We start from the raw sequence: 20525 nt of genomic DNA on the forward strand, positions 1-20525 counted from the left end.
ATTTCACCGAAATTTTAGACTTGGAGAGCATAATGACAGTCAGAGTGCTTGACTGGTTAGGATTCCGCCGCTAATACGTAAGATATTACTCCCACATTTTGGCTCATCATCGTATTGTCCTCTTTCTTGCTTGAATCTATATAGTATATATCGTAAGATATATACCATAGGGGCCATATCTTATCACAGTAAATTTCCTCTAAATCAGTTATTTATTATTCGATTCGGAGTTTATAGTCGAAAAAATAAGATCACTACAAATCATAATTTGCAAGTCCAGATACAGGAAGTAGTTCGTGGTGCGTGTCAATTATAGCAGTATGGCGAGTAGCTTGAAGTGGAAGTAAAGTCAGATTAAAAGATTGCAACATTGTAGTCAAGTAAATTTGGCCATAAGTAGCAGGACCAATCAGGTCTCAGTTCAAGTCTACCATGATAACGACATGACAGTAAGGAGCAATAAGATCGACAAGTGTATGCGATAAATTTGTTATAAGGTACCCAATATTTGGGGGTTTATAACAAAACACCTACAAGAATATGACTTTCGTTTACACTAACGTCCAGAAACATACATTTACGAGGATTATTTCTTTGAGTAACCTAACAGAATTATACCTAACATGCAATGCACTTTTCTTAACATAAATAATAATATTTGTTATTCCATAACAACGAGAATGACAAAACAGCGTGATGCTCCAAAACAACAACGCAGGGAAGTAAAGCACACGGTTCCAACTTGTGTATTGTAAAGGAAATAGATCAAGCAGTGAAAGAGGGGGTGGCGGTAAGCATGGTCGAGCTCCTACTCATCTCTCCCTCTATGCGCAAGAGATCTTCGCGCAGGTCGCTTTCAAAGTGGCTCATCTATTATATATATATATATATATATATATATATATATATATATATATATATATATATATATATATATATATCTACCGAGTTAGTTACACTATGTTTAATCCAAGAATAGCTGTACTTATTATAATGATCTCCGATTCGTTGGATTCCTCTTCGCCTCGAATAGCAGAGTAACTATTAAAATATCGTAAAAGTCCACAAAACATCAATTAAATGGAACAAAAATTTTGTATAATGGTAACTTATAGATTGAAAGAGCCTGTTAAATGTAACCAACTGTTCTGTATAAACATAGTTTTATGACAGCACAACCATATATTTTAATTAATTTAACCACTATTTTGAATTTATTTACTTTTATATTCTTGAAAGCATAGAGTTCACCGGCGTAACAAGGCAAAATCAACTACGTTATAAAAATACTAAGAACTGAATAAATTGCTATAAAAGTGAATAATATTATACACTTCTTGACATATTCTCTGGATCGTATTAACATACTTAATATTGGCGTCGGAAATATAATTCTTCAAACCAGATATACTTATACACGACGAGTAAAGCCTACTAAAATACGTGTGTAACCGCGGATAACTTCTTTGTTTAATTTTTGATGACCTTTTCTATGTAAACACTGCTTATATTTGCCGGCTTTGGAGTGGAAAATACCTCCACCACAGTGTACCCAACTTGCAGACCAGAAGGAAAATGTTAACTGAAAGCTCCTAGTTTGTGTTCAATGGGGTGATCGTCTGAACCTAACCATCCAGTTTAGAAAGAGTTTAAAGTATTTAAGTATGGCAGCAAATCATCACGAATACTGGGCCAAGAAACCCTGTACATGCGGCTGATAGCGACCTCAGTAAGTACTGTAGAAAGGATAGTAATCTGATTTCTATTATCTTACGAATTAATTGACAGTCTGGATATCCGAATTAATGAGTCGTTTTATATCCGAACTTATCTGCAGGGAAACATAGAAATTATATCGAATTAATTATATTCCAATATCCGAAACTTTCTTTATAACTCCAAAGATACTTATAGAACAAAATGTGAGATGGTGCACAACGAATAAAAATGTCATAACAGAATAGAATCGAGAAAAATTATTTGGAGCAGCTGTATTATTACAATAGTAAAATTATATAAACATTCATTTATACCCAAAATAGCTTCCAGCACAAACAGCCGAACATTTACGCCTTAGTTGTAGAAAGCAATTGACATGAGCGAATCTTCAAAAATAAAACAATGTTACTTTTTATTAAAGAAATATGAACATGTCTTTTTTTATTTTAATACAGCCTAGGGTAAACTTGATCAATAAACAAAATTCAAGAAAACAAAATAGGAGGTCCTTTCTTCAAAAGGCAAGGAATAACACTGTGTAGAGGTTCCAACTTTCTTAGAAAAACAAATGAAAAGTACATAAGCTGGCGAAAGAGGCAATTAACAGGAATAAATTAATCAAAGACGATGGGTGACTTTGTCAGCCATTTAAAATGTAATGACATCCTTAATAAAACAAATTTGAATAAACAAAGCAATATAAGCAAGATAGCTTATAGGGATGTGCAGCAATATATTTCTCTGTCTGTTTGTTGGATATATAGAGAATGAGAAATAAGCTATAGGCTTGAAGACTGGGTGCATGCAACTTCGACCAACTGATAAGTGTCATTTTGTGTCGTCTGGCGTACGCGATTATAATGTCTCAAGTGTACTGATCTATAGTACATGGAAATTATCGAATAATTTCTGAACTAACATATGATAGCTACAGAGAACCATTATATTTATTTGATTAAGGCAGTTGGAAAATGCAATGAACCAAATTCTATCTCAAAGAGCTGTTGGAAACAATTTTATTAGGCGTATTTTAGAAATACGAAAGATGCAATAGTAAAAAACTCAACATAATTGTTGATTTTGGGTGTTACTGGAGACCCTGAAGATAAATTCTTTACACTACTATGCTAAGTAGGGCTCTTTTTAATCCTCCTGGTTCTAACAATTTGTATTTAATCCACCCTCTGAATGTTTTCGGATAGAAAGTCGCCTGAACCTCAGGCGTAACGAAGTTACTTTGTTACATTAGACTCCCTTACGTCTTTTTTGGTATTTCGATACTCCCTCTGTGTGTTTAAATAATGTAGACACTAGAGTAATTGCCTGCCATTAATTACGTTGTAAAAATCACGGTTCATATGAAATAAATTTAATTGCGCTGCATCCTGCAGCATCCAGCTTCCCATGAAAAGAAAAGTGTGAATATATATATACATTTATACAAAAAAAAAAAAAAATTACACCCCACCAGGCTCTATTAAATTCAAGTACATACAGAGCGAGAACGCGCGGACTGCTTATTCCAAAACTATTCTAATACGCGGGCTATCTCTAGTTGGCAGGAGGGGCCCCTCCATAAAGACTATTTTTCTCATGCCCTGTCACGATCACCCCATTTTGGTAGCTAAGAAACGGGAGGAGCTCGTCGGTAGACATCGTCTGCTGTAACTGTAACGTAACAACAGTCCTACATCGGTTCTGGTGTTGTTGCTTGTTCAATTTTTGATATTATTGTTTTATTGAGTAAGTATTTTACATAGTTTAAAATAATACTGCAATATTATCAATTTTAAAAATGAACGTCAAATAGCCTACTTAATTGTATTAAGTACATTTTATTTTGGGTGAAATAGTGGTAAAAAGATATATTCCTAACCTATAAGTTGTGCTAAATTTCTTTTTGTTTTTACAGAAAATGAGAAAACCAGCTGCTACTCGATTATTTCCGGCAAGTGGAGGATTTAATGCTGGTGATGTTGTTAAAGTTATTAGATTCGTCAGAATGGGTTGTGCTAATAGGCCCTTTTACCACATAGTTGTGGCAGCTGTAAGTATAAACATTTTTAGGTATCAGTGAAGTTTATGACTGGAGTTGGCAAGAGAAATATTAACCCTTCCAGGGTCAACTTACTGTAGCCTTAGATTGCCTATTATTCATGTGTTGGGGTAAAAAATATTTTTTTTCCCAAAACTGCTCAATTTGATTTTAAATTGCTTACCTGTCATGGAAAAATGGAAATCTAGGTATTTATTTACAATACCGTGACCATGAAAAATGGACTTTTTTCATGGGTTGGGCATTTATAGCCAAGTGTTATTATCACAGGTGCATATAAACTGGGGGGAAAGTATATCATTGTATTATATTGATGCCTTTCGGGCATTATTGCATTAAAGATGGAAAATAACCGACAAAATTTTGTCGAACAACACTTGGAGGGTTAAGGATCAGGGGCATCACGTGATCTGGGATTCGACTTTTGCAAGCTCGAGTTAATTTTTTTTCTAAAAGAGCAAGCAGTGCACAGCACTGCGCAGCGGGCAGGCATCGTTGACAGGATTAACGTCATCATTTCAGTAAAATTGCCAGAGGTACTGTCAAAAACAGAGTTTTCAGAGGATTTCAAAAAATCGTAACTCCTTTGATTTTCGTTGCCGACGAATTTTTTCTTCACTATTGTTTTCAGGAAAAATTGTAGTTTTCAGGAAAAAAAATGAACATACCTTTCCATGGTCACGATTTTGTAAATTGATACCGAAATCTATCCATAAATAATTTTTTCCACCTTTTTTTTGTGTGATAGGCCAGTATGCTTATATAATCGTCATTGACCCTTCCACGAATTGACATGCGTATATAAATATAATTGATGTTTAGGTTTAGCGCAATAAAAACATTTTATGATTAAAAATAAGTATGTATTATTACACAATTAGGGTTAACATACAAAACAAATAAAGTAAAAACTAGTCATATAACAAAGGAGAGTGATCACTGTCCATTCACATAGTCCTCCATGTTATGATAAGCTTCGAAACAGCTATCTGGGTGAAGGAACGGTTTGTTGACGCACGTTTTATTTACAAAAATAGATTGTTTCTTTTCGCAGATATTTTTTGTAGCAGACATGGTATCGATGACCCTTTGTGTCTCTTCCCATGAGATGAAGTTTTCCGTCTAGCCGTGGTACGCTGGGTGCAGAGCGACTGAGAAAGAAAGAGGCAGGCAGCCGACAATGACCTTGACTTGCCGCTAAAACCCCTCCCCCCACCAAGCAGCCCGAGCCATTCCGGCACACCCTTCCCCCACCTTACTGCCACCAAACTACTTCACTCAATAACTACAGAACTGATTGCAAATTTACTTTTTAGTGTACAACTGGATGGGATGTAGGAATAAAATATTCATGACTTATTCTAAGGCAACGTACATTATAAATTTCATCTATATCAATAATTCAATAGGTATGATCGAGTATGAAACAACCTAACAATTTCAGTTCAGTACGCCGAGTGGAGAGCGACTCAATAAACAAAGAGGCAACCGACAATGACCTTCATTCAGTTGCTGCTAAAGCCCCTCCCCCTCCAAGCAGCTCAAGCCACTCCGGCAACCCCCCCCCCCCCCCCCACCATACTGCCGCCAAACTACTTATGTTCCCGATTAGCTGGAATAGCTGACAACTGCAAACAATAAGGATATTCATAAACATGATTATGCGTATATACACGCATTTGACGCTTGGCCAAAATAAGTGTATGTGTAAATATACGCATATAACCCCCAGGAAATGTTGTTAGGTGTATATAACCGTCATTGACCCGGGAAGGGTTAACGTTAAGGTATTTTGCTTGTCTTGAACAAAACAATACTTGGTTTTAGAGGGTACAAATCACAAATGGCTGCAGTATAATAAGCAGCTACCACAATAATTGAATCATCATATTCATGACTATCTAAAAATATTAAAAACAAGGTATTACTTTACCTTAGCTGTGTCTCTTATAATGATCTCAAAAATTTTTATCAGTTTCTTAAAATAGTATGGTAAGAAAATATTTATTCCCAGAAAGAATTTTTAGGCAGCTTAAAAATCTGTTTTACTACTACCAATTACAAAATGTGTTCAGGTAATGTAAACTGGTTAGGCCAATTTAAATGGCAGTGTACTCCCCTCTACCTTAAGTAAATGAACTCTGGCTGTATGTTATGTCAGCTGTGGAGTGTGAGTTGCTACTTTTTTTTAACAAAATGTTCAGTTCTGAAGAGGGGTAGACTTTAATAAGCGGCCTACACTCGTTTTTCTATTGCTGTTATCGAACGGTTCGGTTGTTTTTATCCGAAGGATAATTCGATATTACAATTCATTTAACTTATCATATACTTACAACTCATTAGTTATAGTAATTTTAATGTAAACAATAAACAACAAGAAGTAACTAATATTCGGAGATTTTGAGATTGGCGATGAATATGAAGAAAATATGTAAGATATTTCTCACAAGTGACGAGATTTGTTTAAGTAGCTTCAACATGTGGGTTTGGCTCCCCTGGTAACACATGGGGAGAATTCTTTCCTCCATTTCACAAAAATGGTTACTTATTGATATCAAGCTGGGCAAGTTATAAATATTGTAAGGTTTCTTTGATATTTAAGTCTAGGCCATAGTTGGTTTTGTTGTTTTGTAATGGTATTGTAGAGTTTGTGTATTTAAAATTGTTAATGTACGAGGTTCTTCTTGTTACAGAAATTTATTATAACTCTTATTGTGTACGATTTTTACATACATCGAAGTTGGATAATATATTGAATTGTTCGATGACATCAATTGGATAACGAGTGTAGGCCACTTATTAAAGTCTACCCCTGAAGTGTTATTGTGTGCAGCCAAAGAACATTATACTGTCAAGCATGATTTAAGTTTTAAATCATCTGAATGGCAGTCAAAGTTAGTTTGTTATTTATATGATTTGAAATTTGTAAGTGCTAAAAAAAACTGAAACAATTGCTGTTCATGTAACTACACCTTATAGTTTACCGAGTGATTGCAGTGCTAGAGGATGTTCACTTTTTGGTACAGTTACTGTCAATGCTTCAAATAGACTTGACCTCAAGGTATTACCTGTAGTTATTAGGTACTTTTCGTCAACCTTTGGTGTCAAACATGTACTAATTGACTTTAGTGATGTAAGTGGTGAAACAGTGGAAATTTTGACTGATCACGCTTATGTCAAAAGGCAAAGTCCCAAGTAAGCTCAAAATAGCAATGTTAGACCTATGTACAAGTCTGGATGCCACACAGCATACCAGAACTATCGTCCCATTTCAATATGATGATAGATAAAGTTATGGAGCATTACATAGCAAATGATTTGAATAAATATTTTACAAGTAGCCTAATAGGATAATATTGATGATTACTAGTATGGATTTCAACAAAATAAAAGTACATGCTTGTTAAAAGGTTTGTGTAATTATGTTAACAAAGACATTGACAGTGGAAAACAAATATTGGTTACCTTTATAGATTTTTTTAAAGCATTTGATAAACTTCAGTTTAATAAAATATTAACCATAATAGTAACCAGTTAATAATTTTCTCTTGGTGAGAGCAGTAACAATAAGAGAAAAATCTCTTGATTGAGGTAAAGATTACCTAAATAATAAAAAATTGATAGTTAAAGTTAGAAACTATTATTCACAGGAACATGACATGTCATCAGGAGTACATCAAGGAAGAAATTGGGACCAATTTTGTGTATGATTAGTCAAATAAGTATCATATCAAGTACAATGATGTAAATAGTATATAGCAAGTACAATGAAAAAGTGTAAAATTTATATGTATGCTGATGATACAATTTTGGTAACTTCTCATAAAAACATTCAGATTCAGATTCACAAATTCTTTATTCACAAAACAAATGCACAGAATGTACAATGAATAGTGTCACATCAAGAACATTATAGTTAATAAAAAATTATCTAACATCAACTTATAAAATATTAACTAACATACGCATTACTACTAGCATTACTATTATAATTTCAAATTGTATTTGTAGTAATTTTGTAATTGTAAAAGCAGACAAACCTAAATAGGGTTTTTGCATTTATGAATAAAATTATTTGTATTTGTTTTTATTTCAAAGAACAAATAAAACATTAAAAAAGTGTTTTGTAATTAAGATCCTAATTTTGAGTAATTAAAAAAAACCTTGTAAATCTTACAAAATTGGCTGAACCATGAGCAGTTATACACTGAATCACTGGAGAGTTAAAATTTATCAAAATCCAAAATTCAAGAACTGAAGTGTTTATGTTTTAATGTATACCAAATCTTGATGAAGAGTCTAAATTTGTATTTATTTGACTAACCCAGTAGTATTGAGTTTTTTTTCACTTAAAACTTAATTAAAATTTGTTATTTAATTAGAATATTCGATGAAGAATAAAGTGGATTCTGTTTGCAGAAAAAACGAGAACAACATGACCAGTGTATAGAACAGATTGGATCGTATGACCCCATGCCCAATGAACGTAATGAAAAACTGGTTGCTTTAAATTTTGAGAGGTTGGGCTACTGGATTGGTCAGGGTGTGGGGCTTTCTAAAACAGTGTGTCAGTTATTAGGTAAGTTTATCTCTGTTTCTAGTATTATAGCTATGTATAGTACTTCTTATAGTACAAGCTTTAATTTTTTTACCTAAAATTAAAACATCAAATATATAGAGGTTTACTACTGTTAAAATGTTGGATTGGATGAACAAAAACCTGCAATTATAAAATGGTTTAACATTCATTATAATTATCTAAAAATCTAACATTTTCTCTAGACAAAAAATATAAGACTGTGTATTAATCCACACAGTGAGACAACACTCTTGAGTGAAATGTATTGAATTTAACTTCTGATTAAAGACTTTAGGATTTCTAGATATTTTATCATATATTATAACACATAATAATTAGGTTTATTATAATGACAATAACTTCTGATGTCACAAACCTAGTTTAACATTGACTTATAATTTGTAAATAATAGTATACTTCTTAGTGTATTATACTATTTTTGGTGTCTTAACTTATAAAACACATAATCTGTCACCATCCAATCATTTGTATTTATCTCAAACACTGCTATGTTTAAGCTTATTTGCAGTAATAGAACTGTTTTGTTTGTTATTATTCTAACAATTTATATATCTGCAATAAGTAGTGATTAACGTTTTTGTTTGGTTCACAAATATATGTATATAAAAGAACCAAGTGTACCGTGAGTCTAAACTTGATTCTGCCCTGTTGTTTCTGCACACTTCCACAGTTGTTAATTCTCTGCAACAACAACAGTATGTAAGTACAGTAAAACTTCTCCTATCCAGTGTAATGTTTCGTAGAGCAAGCTGGATATTGTTAAACCCGGAGTTACATATGCACAGTTTACTTTTTGAAAACAAAGCGTTGTACAGTTTCCCATGAAATTTTATAAATTTACCATGCAATCAAATTTTATTCTATTTCATACTTTAAAACTAAACTAATACATAGGATATTTTATTTTTGTTATTACATATGTACAATAAAATGTGATTCAAAAGGATGTTCAGTAAATACAAATATTTTTAAGGAAAACTGAAACATTCAACAATGTACAGAAAAAGTCGAAAGTAATTATCTACCCACTATAACATGTCCCAATGCACATTAACCCTCCGTCAGGCGCTCACGGACGTTTCCTCCAGGTTAGCGAATAATGGATATCATAGTCGTTTAAACTGTTTTTATTCGTTTAAATATTCATACTGATTTAATTACAATGTTATATATTCATTTTTAGAAATTAAATAAAAATTACTCTCTTATGTAATGAATTTTCCAAATAAGAAATACAAAATCTTAAAAAATGTTATGGTATAATAACAACATGATTTATTTTAAGGAATAATGCAATTAATTGTAAAGATGTTCAACCTACTGTAATAATATATGGAAATTAACTTAGTTTTTAACTTCTTAAAAAAAAAAACTTACTTCAATTCTTGAGATATTATACAATTGTAATGTCAATTTTATTACTCTGAAATAAAAATTTATTCTTTACTAAAAATTTTTTAAACACTACACAAAGTTTCAAAAAATTTTCCTTCTGGTTCTTATAACGACAATGTTCACTCCATAAACAGTACTGAAATGTTCCCCAGCACACGGGTACTGTACTGACAAGTCTCTCGTTTTCATTTTCCATTTCACAAAATTCAAATAAAATATATTGTAAAACTAAAAAAGAAACCATCACAGGTCACACATTTAGGCGCACACGGATTATTACTTCTTAAAAACTAAACACAATAAGGCGCTCACGGAGATTTCGTCCAAGCACTACAAACACAACATCGGGCGCTCACGGAGGAATCGTCCAGTCTCGCACGGAAGTAGACCTCATACTGACAGATTTTGACAAAGATAAGCGGGAGGCTATTGTTTCGCTTCCCCGAAAGATGCTCGTGAAGTACAATGCGGGAAACGACTGCCAACATCAGAAAAGTACTAATATTTTGATTAATAAAAAATACACGGAGGAAAACTCCGTTTAGCGCCCGATGTAGGGTTAAAAAGCTAGTATAGCAGCACTGATATCCCATTCACTAAGGTAATATCCTAGCGTGGGCATGTTTGTTGCAACAGAATATGTCCTCTTTCCTAACTCTCCCACTGGACAACTTGGATAAAAATGATCAAAGTTACTTCTTGCAAAGCTTAAATTACAATACATTTATCGTTTGTCACCAGGCCAAATATCAAAGGTGCTAGCTACATGGTGCAGGGCCTGAAATGAGAGGATTTACTTAATTTACGGTGATGTTTATACAGTAGTGATTAGGTAACAGTTGGTATTTGAAATATGCATTCATTTTGAAAGCTTCATCTAACCTCTTTTTTGTACTATTCCAATGTTTTAAAAAAACTGTGCACTTTTATTGCATTTTGCCCTTCTTTTTAAATTTATGTTATAAGATCTATCTTGGAGGAAAAGGCCTTCTACAAATACCATAATTCCAATTTAGTGATGTTTGATATCTCAAATATTGGTAGTTTACGCTGCCTTAATTTTACATCAGAAATTTCAGCCGTTATCAGTGAAAGATTAAAATGTTGTTCATAAAATAACTCAAATATTTAACTGAAAATAATAATACAACAGATTTTAAAGTTATTATAACATTTTCAATTCCACTCAGTCATGTAGATTTAAACCCACACCAGTGGTCTCTGCGATTGTACCATTCATGCCAGGAATTTTTTCAAAATTGTTGTAAATGTGAGTTTGTTCTTAATACTGAATATAATGCTAATGTAAGAACCTCCACTTTTATGTAACCATAAATTCTGCCAACATTTAGGCAAACATTTCAGAAACCTTTTGTGGGGTCCATTTGTTCCCCACTGGGTTGACTTACCAGGTCCAATTAATTTCAAGTGCATATGCCTATATTTCAATATTCCATATGTACATGTTATTATAAACCAATACATTTTAATAAAGTCAGTTTTTTTAAGGAAGAACCTCGTACCCATGTTGTAAAATGCTAAGTAATGCAAAATAAAATTTGTATTTTATAAAAAATAAAGTAACAATACATTTTTGTTTAGGTTTTTTATCTACTTTATTTCTTTCTGAATCAAAACTGTAAGGAAGTAATCATCATAAGTATTAGTCATGTTTTAAATACCTACATAATTAAGTTCATGGCTTAGGAAACATTTAATTTGAAAATAAAAGTAAATATTGTACTATCTTTATATATATATATATATATATATATATATATATATATTGTATTTTTATACAATAATTATATATATATATATATATATCTACAAATCATAATTTTAATAATATAAATGCGAAAATGCCTTTGGTTATTTGTTTTGCTTTCGCGCATGAACTATTGCGTTGAAATTTGACATAGACATTTCTAGAGTCCTTGGGATGAATATAGATAGGTCTATTCTTATTTTGAAAATCCCTCCAGACTAAGCCCGCCTGATCTTTAAAGTAGCAAAAAATCCCACTTTGGTCTTTAAAGTTGCAAAATATTAATTAATAAAGCTTTTTTAATGTAATTAATTGTTCTGGTATAAAAATTGTTTATTATTTTAAATTTGTTTACATTTATATTGAGTACAAATATTTTAACGCCATTTTAGATTTCAGCGATTAAGTAAGTACTCATCTATCTTATAAAATGCCCCAAAACATAAGATGGTTAGAATTTGACATCGAGGACTCCCTTCAAAGCAGTTAGCAAGAACAATGCTAGATGAAAGTTCGCTGTGCTTTTTAACTAACATACTAATTCCAGTTCTAATTGTTCAAAAATATTTACAATGTTTTTCTGTTTATAAGGAAACAAATGCATAGTGTCATTTTTAATGTACTGTTAACTGTACATTTTTATAAAATATTAAGTATTCGATCTAAAGTAAAATATGTTACTATCAACAAATTAAATTATAATGCCCATAAATATAAACTTTTTGATGTATTTTTTAATCATGGCAACAAAGTAAATTCAACAATGGCGTTGGAAATATAATTTTACTTGAACCAGCAGTGGCCATAAGTGTGCAACACCTTCTAAATTGCGTACGAAGGAGGAGGTAACTAGCAGTGCAGATATAAAAGACAATGTAGTTTAACCTTTAATTTATATTTAAAGGCTGTTTTCAATCCTAAATTAATTGTCTTGACAATAGTAGGTTTCTCAGAGTTGTGTATGTATATATATATACTTGATTAAAAAATAGGCAAAATCAACAATAGAACAAAAGATACTAACATTAAAGTAAATTACAATGATCATATATATACACTTTTTAACATATTTTATTGATCGTTGGAAGAAAGCACACTCAACATTAGTGTTGGAAATATAATTCACTCGAACATAAGTGCTCATACAGATGCAAAACGTATGAAATTGCATGCGAAGCCACGGGTAACTGCTAGTATGTTGTAATATCCTACTACTATTATTACTTTAAATAAATGGTTAAACTTAATTTGTATTCTGATTATAGTTAGAAATAACAAATAACTCAGTATGATATAAATGTGAACTTTAATGATGATAAATTAATTGACATACAAGTTTGAATTTTGAAACAAGATGGAGGATACAATAATGGTAAATTTTTAAATACAATTCTTACTTTTTTAGGGCAGGGTGGTCGTGCTTAATGAAATAGAAATATTGGGTTTTTTTTTTTTTTTTTTTTTTTTTTTTTTTTTTTTTTTTTTTTTTTTAAATATATTGTAATTTTGAAAAATAATTGTTGTTAAATTTTAATTATATTAATTTTGAATTATTAGCCAAATCGAATGTTCCTGGGTTTTATGTTCTTCCAATGAATATATTTAAACTTAAATATAATTAAACTTAAAAGGAATTTTCTCACCCAATGTCTATCTTCTGCTTCTTTGTACGTCAGTGATAATAAGAATTTAATAAAGTAACCTTTCAAATACTGCTGAATAAATATAACCAGTTTCTTTATAATAATAATCTTGCTTCACTTCTTCCAGATCCCTCTCTCCTCTTCACCTTTCAAATATCCTGCTCTCTTCACTCTTCAACAATCATCCCTGCACACTGTATCACTGACTTTAGTTCACTTTATAACTTTTGAGTTTTATATGTAATAAGGTGGATTTTGATTAATTTTGATTTCGTATTTATTATTGTTTGTAGTTAAATTTGAGACAATTTATAAATAATTATTCCTTAATTATTATTACTAATAAATTTCTAAATTAAATTAGGCCTAAGTATTGAAATGAATGTGAGATGAGTGTATGAAATGAGTCATTACAATATCCCCTCAGAAATCATGTGAAATAAATGAACATGGTTTCGATACAATGACGAATGAATAGCAAATGATACATATAGATGTGTGATACTTAAAGAGAAGGATGAACCACATTAAATGAGTAAATTAATTGATGATCATACATACTATTTAATAAATTTAATTAACAAACAAACAATAGGGAAAAAGGAGAACAAAATTAAAATTAGGGTTAGGTAGTATTTAAGCTAAGCCAACGGACAAAGTTACAAGTTTCTTAGTATACAATAAACAAACAATAGAGAAACATTGGATCAATGGCAAATATTTAATCAATGTCAAAGGACAATTTTATTTTCTAGAGTTTGATTTTTGTTTTGTACCGATTCTAATATCTTGGATTGTTGGTTATTCATCTGTTGGTTTACAAATGTCTTATGTTCTTCAAAACTATGATTTAATTCTCCTCTAATGCTGTCAGTGGATTCTTTAATTTTCAGGTCTATTTTTTCACGGAATTGATCTTGATTGTCCCTTATAGCGTTCAATTCATTTCGGAATTCAGTTTGATTATCCCGCAGTTCATTAATTTGTCCCTCGAGTGTCTCCTTACAAGTTTTGATTTCATGGCTAAGTTCGATTTTAGTTTTTGAAATACAATCCCTTATTGCGTGTAGGTTTTCGTTTAACTCAGATTTAGAGTTAATAAAATTTTCATTAAGTTGTTTTAAACCGTTCATGATAGCATGAAGAGCTGTCGATTGGGATTCGTCAGCGGTTTGTTTATTTGACCTGTCACTGCCAATGGCATCAACTGATTGAGTATAATGAGAATGTTCAACTACGTTTAGTGTGGGAGGTGCAGTAGCTCCATCTTCACGTCTCTGCAGGGAATCAGGGAAATTTGCCGCGTAGGTGTTGGTAGCACTGTTTTCATTCATCCGTGATTGGTTGTCGACCGCTGTGAGAATGTTGACTTGGTTAGCGCGAGGAATTATGGGAGTTTGTTCTGCTTCTTCTCTCTGTCCGCTTTCGTCTTCGATACCGGGATTAATGGCGTCTTTGTTTACGTTTAGCACTTGGTTATTTTCCATATTATCTGTTGGAAATGGGTACCGTTTAGGGTATCTTAAATTAAAATCACGGGACATTAATTGCGATAAAAGATAGAATAATATTACAGGACTAATGTATTGTTAATTAAATGTTTATATAGTGAGTTATTAAATAACCTATAGCCTATTGACAGACAATATGAATAAATGACAACTACGTACAGTACTTATGTCTAGGCTATTCTTACGATCTAGTAAATTGTCTCAAATCAAAGATTATAATATTTCATTAAGCCACTACGTTGGACGCCAATTTTGTAATATCCTACTACTATTATTACTTTAAATAAATGGTTAAACTTAATTTGTATTCTGATTATAGTTAGAAATAACAAATAACTCAGTATGATATAAATGTGAACTTTAATGATGATAAATTAATTGACATACAAGTTTGAATTTTGAAACAAGATGGAGGATACAATAATGGTAAATTTTTAAATACAATTCTTACTTTTTTAGGGCAGGGTGGTCGTGCTGGCTTAATGAAATAGAAATATTGGGTTTTTTTTTTTTTTTTTTTTTTTTTTTTTTTTTTTTTTTTTAAATATATTGTAATTTTGAAAAATAATTGTTGTTAAATTTTAATTATATTAATTTTGAATTATTAGCCAAATCGAATGTTCCTGGGTTTTATGTTCTTCCAATGAATATATTTAAACTTAAATATAATTAAACTTAAAAGGAATTTTCTCACCCAATGTCTATCTTCTGCTTCTTTGTACTTCAGTGATAATAAGAATTTAATAAAGTAACCTTTCAAATACTGCTGAATAAATATAACCAGTTTCTTTATAATAATAATCTTGCTTCACTTCTTCCAGATCCCTCTCTCCTCTTCACCTTTCAAATATCCTGCTCTCTTCACTCTTCAACAATCATCCCTGCACACTGTATCACTGACTTTAGTTCACTTTATAACTTTTGAGTTTTATCTGTAATAAGGTGGATTTTGATTAATTTTGATTTCGTATTTATTATTGTTTGTAGTTAAATTTGAGACAATTTATAAATAATTATTCCTTAATTATTATTATTAATAAATTTCTAAATTAAATTAGGCCTAAGTATTGAAATGAATGTGAGATGGGTGTATGAAATGAGTCATTACAATGTATACACCGAGTGACTTAAAAGTTCCACACCCATTAACTTTTTTTTGAATAGAGATGGAGTAATTTACTTTGGGGGGATGTTTATATGACAACTGAGGAGTTATTGATGTATGAAAATTTTTTACTCCCCGGGGAAGTGGGGTATTTTGGGGGTAAGTCAAAATTTTAAATACAAACCCCTAGCAAGTGACACCTTATTCTAAAGGTATTAAAAAAAGAAGAAGAATTGCACAAACTATAGATCTCTAATATTATCCTGTCAAATTTTGTGGATAAATTAAGGTTTGAATTGGTTTATAAACCCCCTTTGCTTGTGAACAAATTTGTACCAGAATTAAATGGTAAAAATCTTGAAATCTCACCTCAATTTCACTCAGACGAGGTGCTCAAAATGACTACCATATACTTCTTGAAAAATAAAGCCTGGATTTAAAACTGCGTTTCACATTTTGTAACATTTTATGTGTGATGAGGTAGTAGCTGACATCTTCGATCCTTAACCTTAATAATTAATTATTGCGGCTTTGTGTTATAAACTTTACTTTTTAGAAAATCCCAAAAGAAAATCCACTCTACCATAGCACTACGTCGACCTATCCACGTTTGGTCTAAAAGTGTTCAGACAAGCACATTGTAATGTGGTGGAGCATACGTCCTGTTGAAATACAGGTTTGTAAGCATCTAGTACAAACTCATTTGTTGCTGGAATAGTGCAATTTCGTAACATATATAAGTATTTAACACCATTTAAGTTACCCATCAATAAAGAATTGCCCTATATATATATATATATATATATATATATATATATATATATATATATATTGGCCAATTTCGTCCTCAGAAATAGCAAAATGAGGATCAATATCATTATCGTCACTTTCAAAATCAAACACTGAATCCTCAATGTCTTCATCGTGCAAAACAATTCCAGCACCGCCGCCTCGGTTCGTTGATGCCATTTCAGATCAAAATAAAAACTTATTTCTCATGTTTCTTATTGACAACTTAATAATCATAATTCACCTGTATCTATTTCTCAACAAACGAATTCAAAACAAATGTTTAACCATATAGCACAAACGGTACAAGTGATTGGTCAGCTGAAAATAAACACTTTAAATCGTAATAATGCTGAAAGTGAAACCTTAAAGGGATGTAACTTGTGTTTGGTTATTTAAAACCCTTTCACAAGATCTATAGATAAGTTACATCAAACAAATATTAGTCCAAATGACTTTTTTTGTTAGATATTAAAACCCTTTCACAAGATCTATAGATAAGTTACATCAAACAAATATTAGTCCAAATGACTTTTTTTGTTAGATATTCATGTTGCAACAGATGTCGGACTGAGTTCGACCTTGGACCAGAACGGTCGAGATAGCGATGTCGGACTGGTTTCACCTATGAGCCCCAAAAGGTTAATATCAGCAATCTGCTCTAGATTGTAGGAAGTGTCTCACATGGTGCATGAACCCAGCTTAGCAGAAAACAGGGAGTTAGTCAAAACTATGGTATTTCTCAATAAAGTTTAGACCTTTAACTCATCAAAGTGGAACTTTTCATATAACTTGTGAACAAATATTCTCTATTTATGCAATAATTGGTTCTTCATCTCTTCAGCAGATTGTACCCCACCTTTGTATTGATAAAAACATCTGTAAACAAACTTAAATAACATTATCTGAAATTTTCAAATATGTGTGTGACATAGTAAGATATTTAGCTGGCACATTTTTTTTTCTTTTATCTGCCAGGGAATTTAAAACATCTTTTTCTTTATGATTGTTTGCCTGTCCGCAATTGAACTATAGACTCAATTGTGCATGTAACCTGTGCATAGCCTGTAACAACATGTGGTGTGACATACTCCTACCTTGTTGAATAACTATTCATTTTTGACACAATAAATTAAAATGGTCTTTTAATAATTAAATTAAGCTTATAATTTACTGAGCTTTAGGTGTTCAATAACCAACTGACCTAATAAACTTGAAATGTTGCATGAACCTTGATTTCTATATAGGCAACATCGAGTTCGGTTATGGTGCATGTCACTCAATAGGATTTAGCTTAGTGTTTTTAACATTTTCTTATTGATCCTAAGGGTAAACATGAAGGCAAACGAGAAAAGCACAGAATAAATAAATTGAATAACTGAGTATAGTAGACTTGCTATAATCCAACATTGTGCCATTTCGGCACTCTAGTAATCCGGCATATTTTGATGGATGTAGGAGGATTTAGGATGTAAAACGTTGCTGAAAGCTATGTAAAAAACAACCTACAATTGCTCAGTTGTATCAAGGTTTACCTGAAATTCACATTTACCAGTATTATCCATTACTGATGCTACTGCGCTTAGTGTTGGAGTTTTTGTTCATGCTGTGTCAAAACAATCAAGAAAATCAGCAGTTTTTTTTTATCCCAATATTTTGAGTCTACCTTATTGTAAGTTTTGACTTTAGTAATTGTAAATTGTGTTAGGAGTTATAAACAAGCGTTTTGTACATTTTTATTCATGACCTTTCAATAATCCGGCATTTTCTTGCATCTGGCACTATTGTGCCCTGATATGTGCAAGGCCATAAGTGCATAAAAGTGAAGTCTGTTACTCTAAATGATGTAAGTGGGTATACATGCAAAACAATTGTTTGTTTTGTTTTATGATTGTAGTTTTGAGTCAGTACACTGAGTGTGCGGGCAGTACTTTAGATATGTGCTGCATACCATGTGACCGCCTCTGTGCTTATGTTACCTAGGTTATTCTCACAGGTGGCATTTTGGTAATACCACTCAATGCTGCAATCGCGTACATGTGTATACTGCTACCACACCGTCAATAAAAGATCTGTCCAGACAAGTAAAGAAATATAAAAAATTTATATGCAGTATCTACTCCTTTTGTTGTTACATCTAAAGAAATTAGCATTTGGATAGCACAGTATTCATTTTTTGACCCCTTTCAGTGCATCACGTAATAGATGATATAAATATGCATCAATTGTCAGCATCTACATAGTAGATGATCCATACTTTATTATTGTTTCATGTATTACAGTTTTGTAAAATAAACTAATCATTTAGTTTACAGCAATCTCCGAGAACCGAACTATCAATTTTTGTCATTGTCTCCAAGTATTGCCATATTTCTGAACTATTAGTTTGCACAAAATAACTTTTTGTTGTATTTGTTTTGTATTGCGATACCATGTTACATTATAAGATTCAATAATATATTATGTGTGATTATTCTCAAAGGCGGCAGTGTAGTAGTACCGCTCAATGCTGCAATCTCGTACATGTGTATACATGTAGTTTCACATGCTCTTTAACATTATGTAACTGATTATATATATATATATATATATATATATATATATAAAAGTTTACTTTGAACAAATTTGTTTTTCTGAATCTTTTTCATTTTTTTATAACAACTTGTTTTACATGAATAAGAATAGAACATAACTGTTGCATATATCACAATTCATTACAGGTACCTCATTTCATTACAAATAAATAAGTTTATCAAAATTGGTTGTTAGTTTTTTCATACAATTTTTTCTCCCAAGTATTTGCAGGAACTCTTTGCAACTGTGAGTAATGGTCCAACAATTTATGTATATAACTTGGGGAAATGGAAGTGGCACTTAAAGGATTAATGAGCGCTAAATAAAAGTTAGGCAGCAACTATATAGCGCTTTAAGAGTTAACATGTGATAAACTTTGTAGCTATTGACTTAACATTTTGGCATACAACTAAAAACATAATTTCTGGTAAACGTTTTATTTCTTAAAAATTAGTTTTTACACTTTTTATTAGAAGGTGAGGATTAGCTCTGAATGTTTTAAAGACACACTGTATTAGTACATTACTTAACTCTCATTACAATATGTCCAGATCAGGAGCTGGTAGTGTATGAATTTCATGTCAGTAATAATGGCAAGCTTTATCAATTGGTACAAGCCATATTCATCATGCTGGTGCCATACTCCAAGTATGATACCCAATGATACCTATAAGTATTGCACATATAACTAATTTGCATAATTTGTTGTAAAAAATGACCAGTATCACAAAAGAAAAAATGCTCTATTCTTATTAATTACAAGTTAAAATAGACAGCACAGACAGTTTAGTATGTGTTTTATGTACTTAAGGTAATTATTACAACTATTTGTGTTCCAGGAATTGCTGGATTTTTTCCAATTCATCCTAGGAGTTACATGACTGCTTGGCGTAACAGAAGGGAAGCCTCAGAAAAGATAGCAGCAGAAAAGGCAGCTGCTGCTGAAAATAGTACCGTGCAAAATACATCCAAAGCTCCAAATCCATTATAATGTTTAGTTGTGTTTACATACTTACAGAGTCACTGACTATTGTAAATAATTTGTTAAGGCACGTTTAGTTCAAAATATTCACTAATTTCTACATTGTAAAATATACACTTTTTATAGCTAGAGGGAAATTGTCTGTTAATTGGTCCCTGATACACATGTGTCTCCTTCACCCAACTCAATTACAGTATTCCAAATAATTTAAAAAATATTTAGGTCTGATGAGTTGTATTTGTAACAATATACCAATATATTATTATAACAACAATCCATTTTGGAGTTATTTTTTGTTGAAAAAAGTTATATTATTTAAGGAGGTGTATAAAGATACATTTACACCGAAACGACATACTTTTAAATCAAGGGCTTGACAACGT

The 20525-nt window shown here is 31.6% G+C and overlaps 1 protein-coding gene across 2 annotated transcripts; it reads left to right on the forward strand.

Moving 5' to 3' along the window:
* Positions 1 to 3348: 3348 nt before the first annotated feature.
* LOC124354701 (probable 28S ribosomal protein S16, mitochondrial) lies at positions 3349 to 20273 on the forward strand. 2 transcript variants are annotated; one of them, XM_046805350.1, is made up of 4 exons: positions 3349 to 3462; positions 3632 to 3766; positions 8195 to 8354; positions 20000 to 20273. In XM_046805350.1, exons 2-4 carry the CDS (start codon positions 3635 to 3637, stop codon positions 20149 to 20151), a joined length of 444 nt encoding a protein of 147 aa, XP_046661306.1. In that variant the 5' UTR covers positions 3349 to 3462; positions 3632 to 3634; the 3' UTR covers positions 20152 to 20273. The 2 variants fall into 2 exon arrangements, with proteins under 2 accessions (XP_046661306.1, XP_046661307.1); XM_046805351.1 differs by lacking the exon at positions 20000 to 20273 and adding an exon at positions 10512 to 10621.
* Positions 20274 to 20525: the final 252 nt, after the last annotated feature.

The sequence above is a fragment of the Homalodisca vitripennis genome, chromosome 2 (assembly GCF_021130785.1).
Source record: "Homalodisca vitripennis isolate AUS2020 chromosome 2, UT_GWSS_2.1, whole genome shotgun sequence".
In the NCBI taxonomy this organism is placed as follows: Eukaryota; Metazoa; Arthropoda; class Insecta; order Hemiptera; family Cicadellidae; genus Homalodisca; species Homalodisca vitripennis.

Coding starts and splice junctions, on each gene's coding strand:
- LOC124354701 (XM_046805350.1), top strand. CDS start 3,635: ATGAGAAAACCAGCTGCTACTCGATTATTTCCGGCAAGTGGAGGATTT. Junction 3,767..8,194: donor ACCACATAGTTGTGGCAGCT/GTAAGTATAAAC, acceptor TTCTGTTTGCAG/AAAAAACGAGAACAACATGA. Junction 8,355..19,999: donor AACAGTGTGTCAGTTATTAG/GTAAGTTTATCT, acceptor TTTGTGTTCCAG/GAATTGCTGGATTTTTTCCA.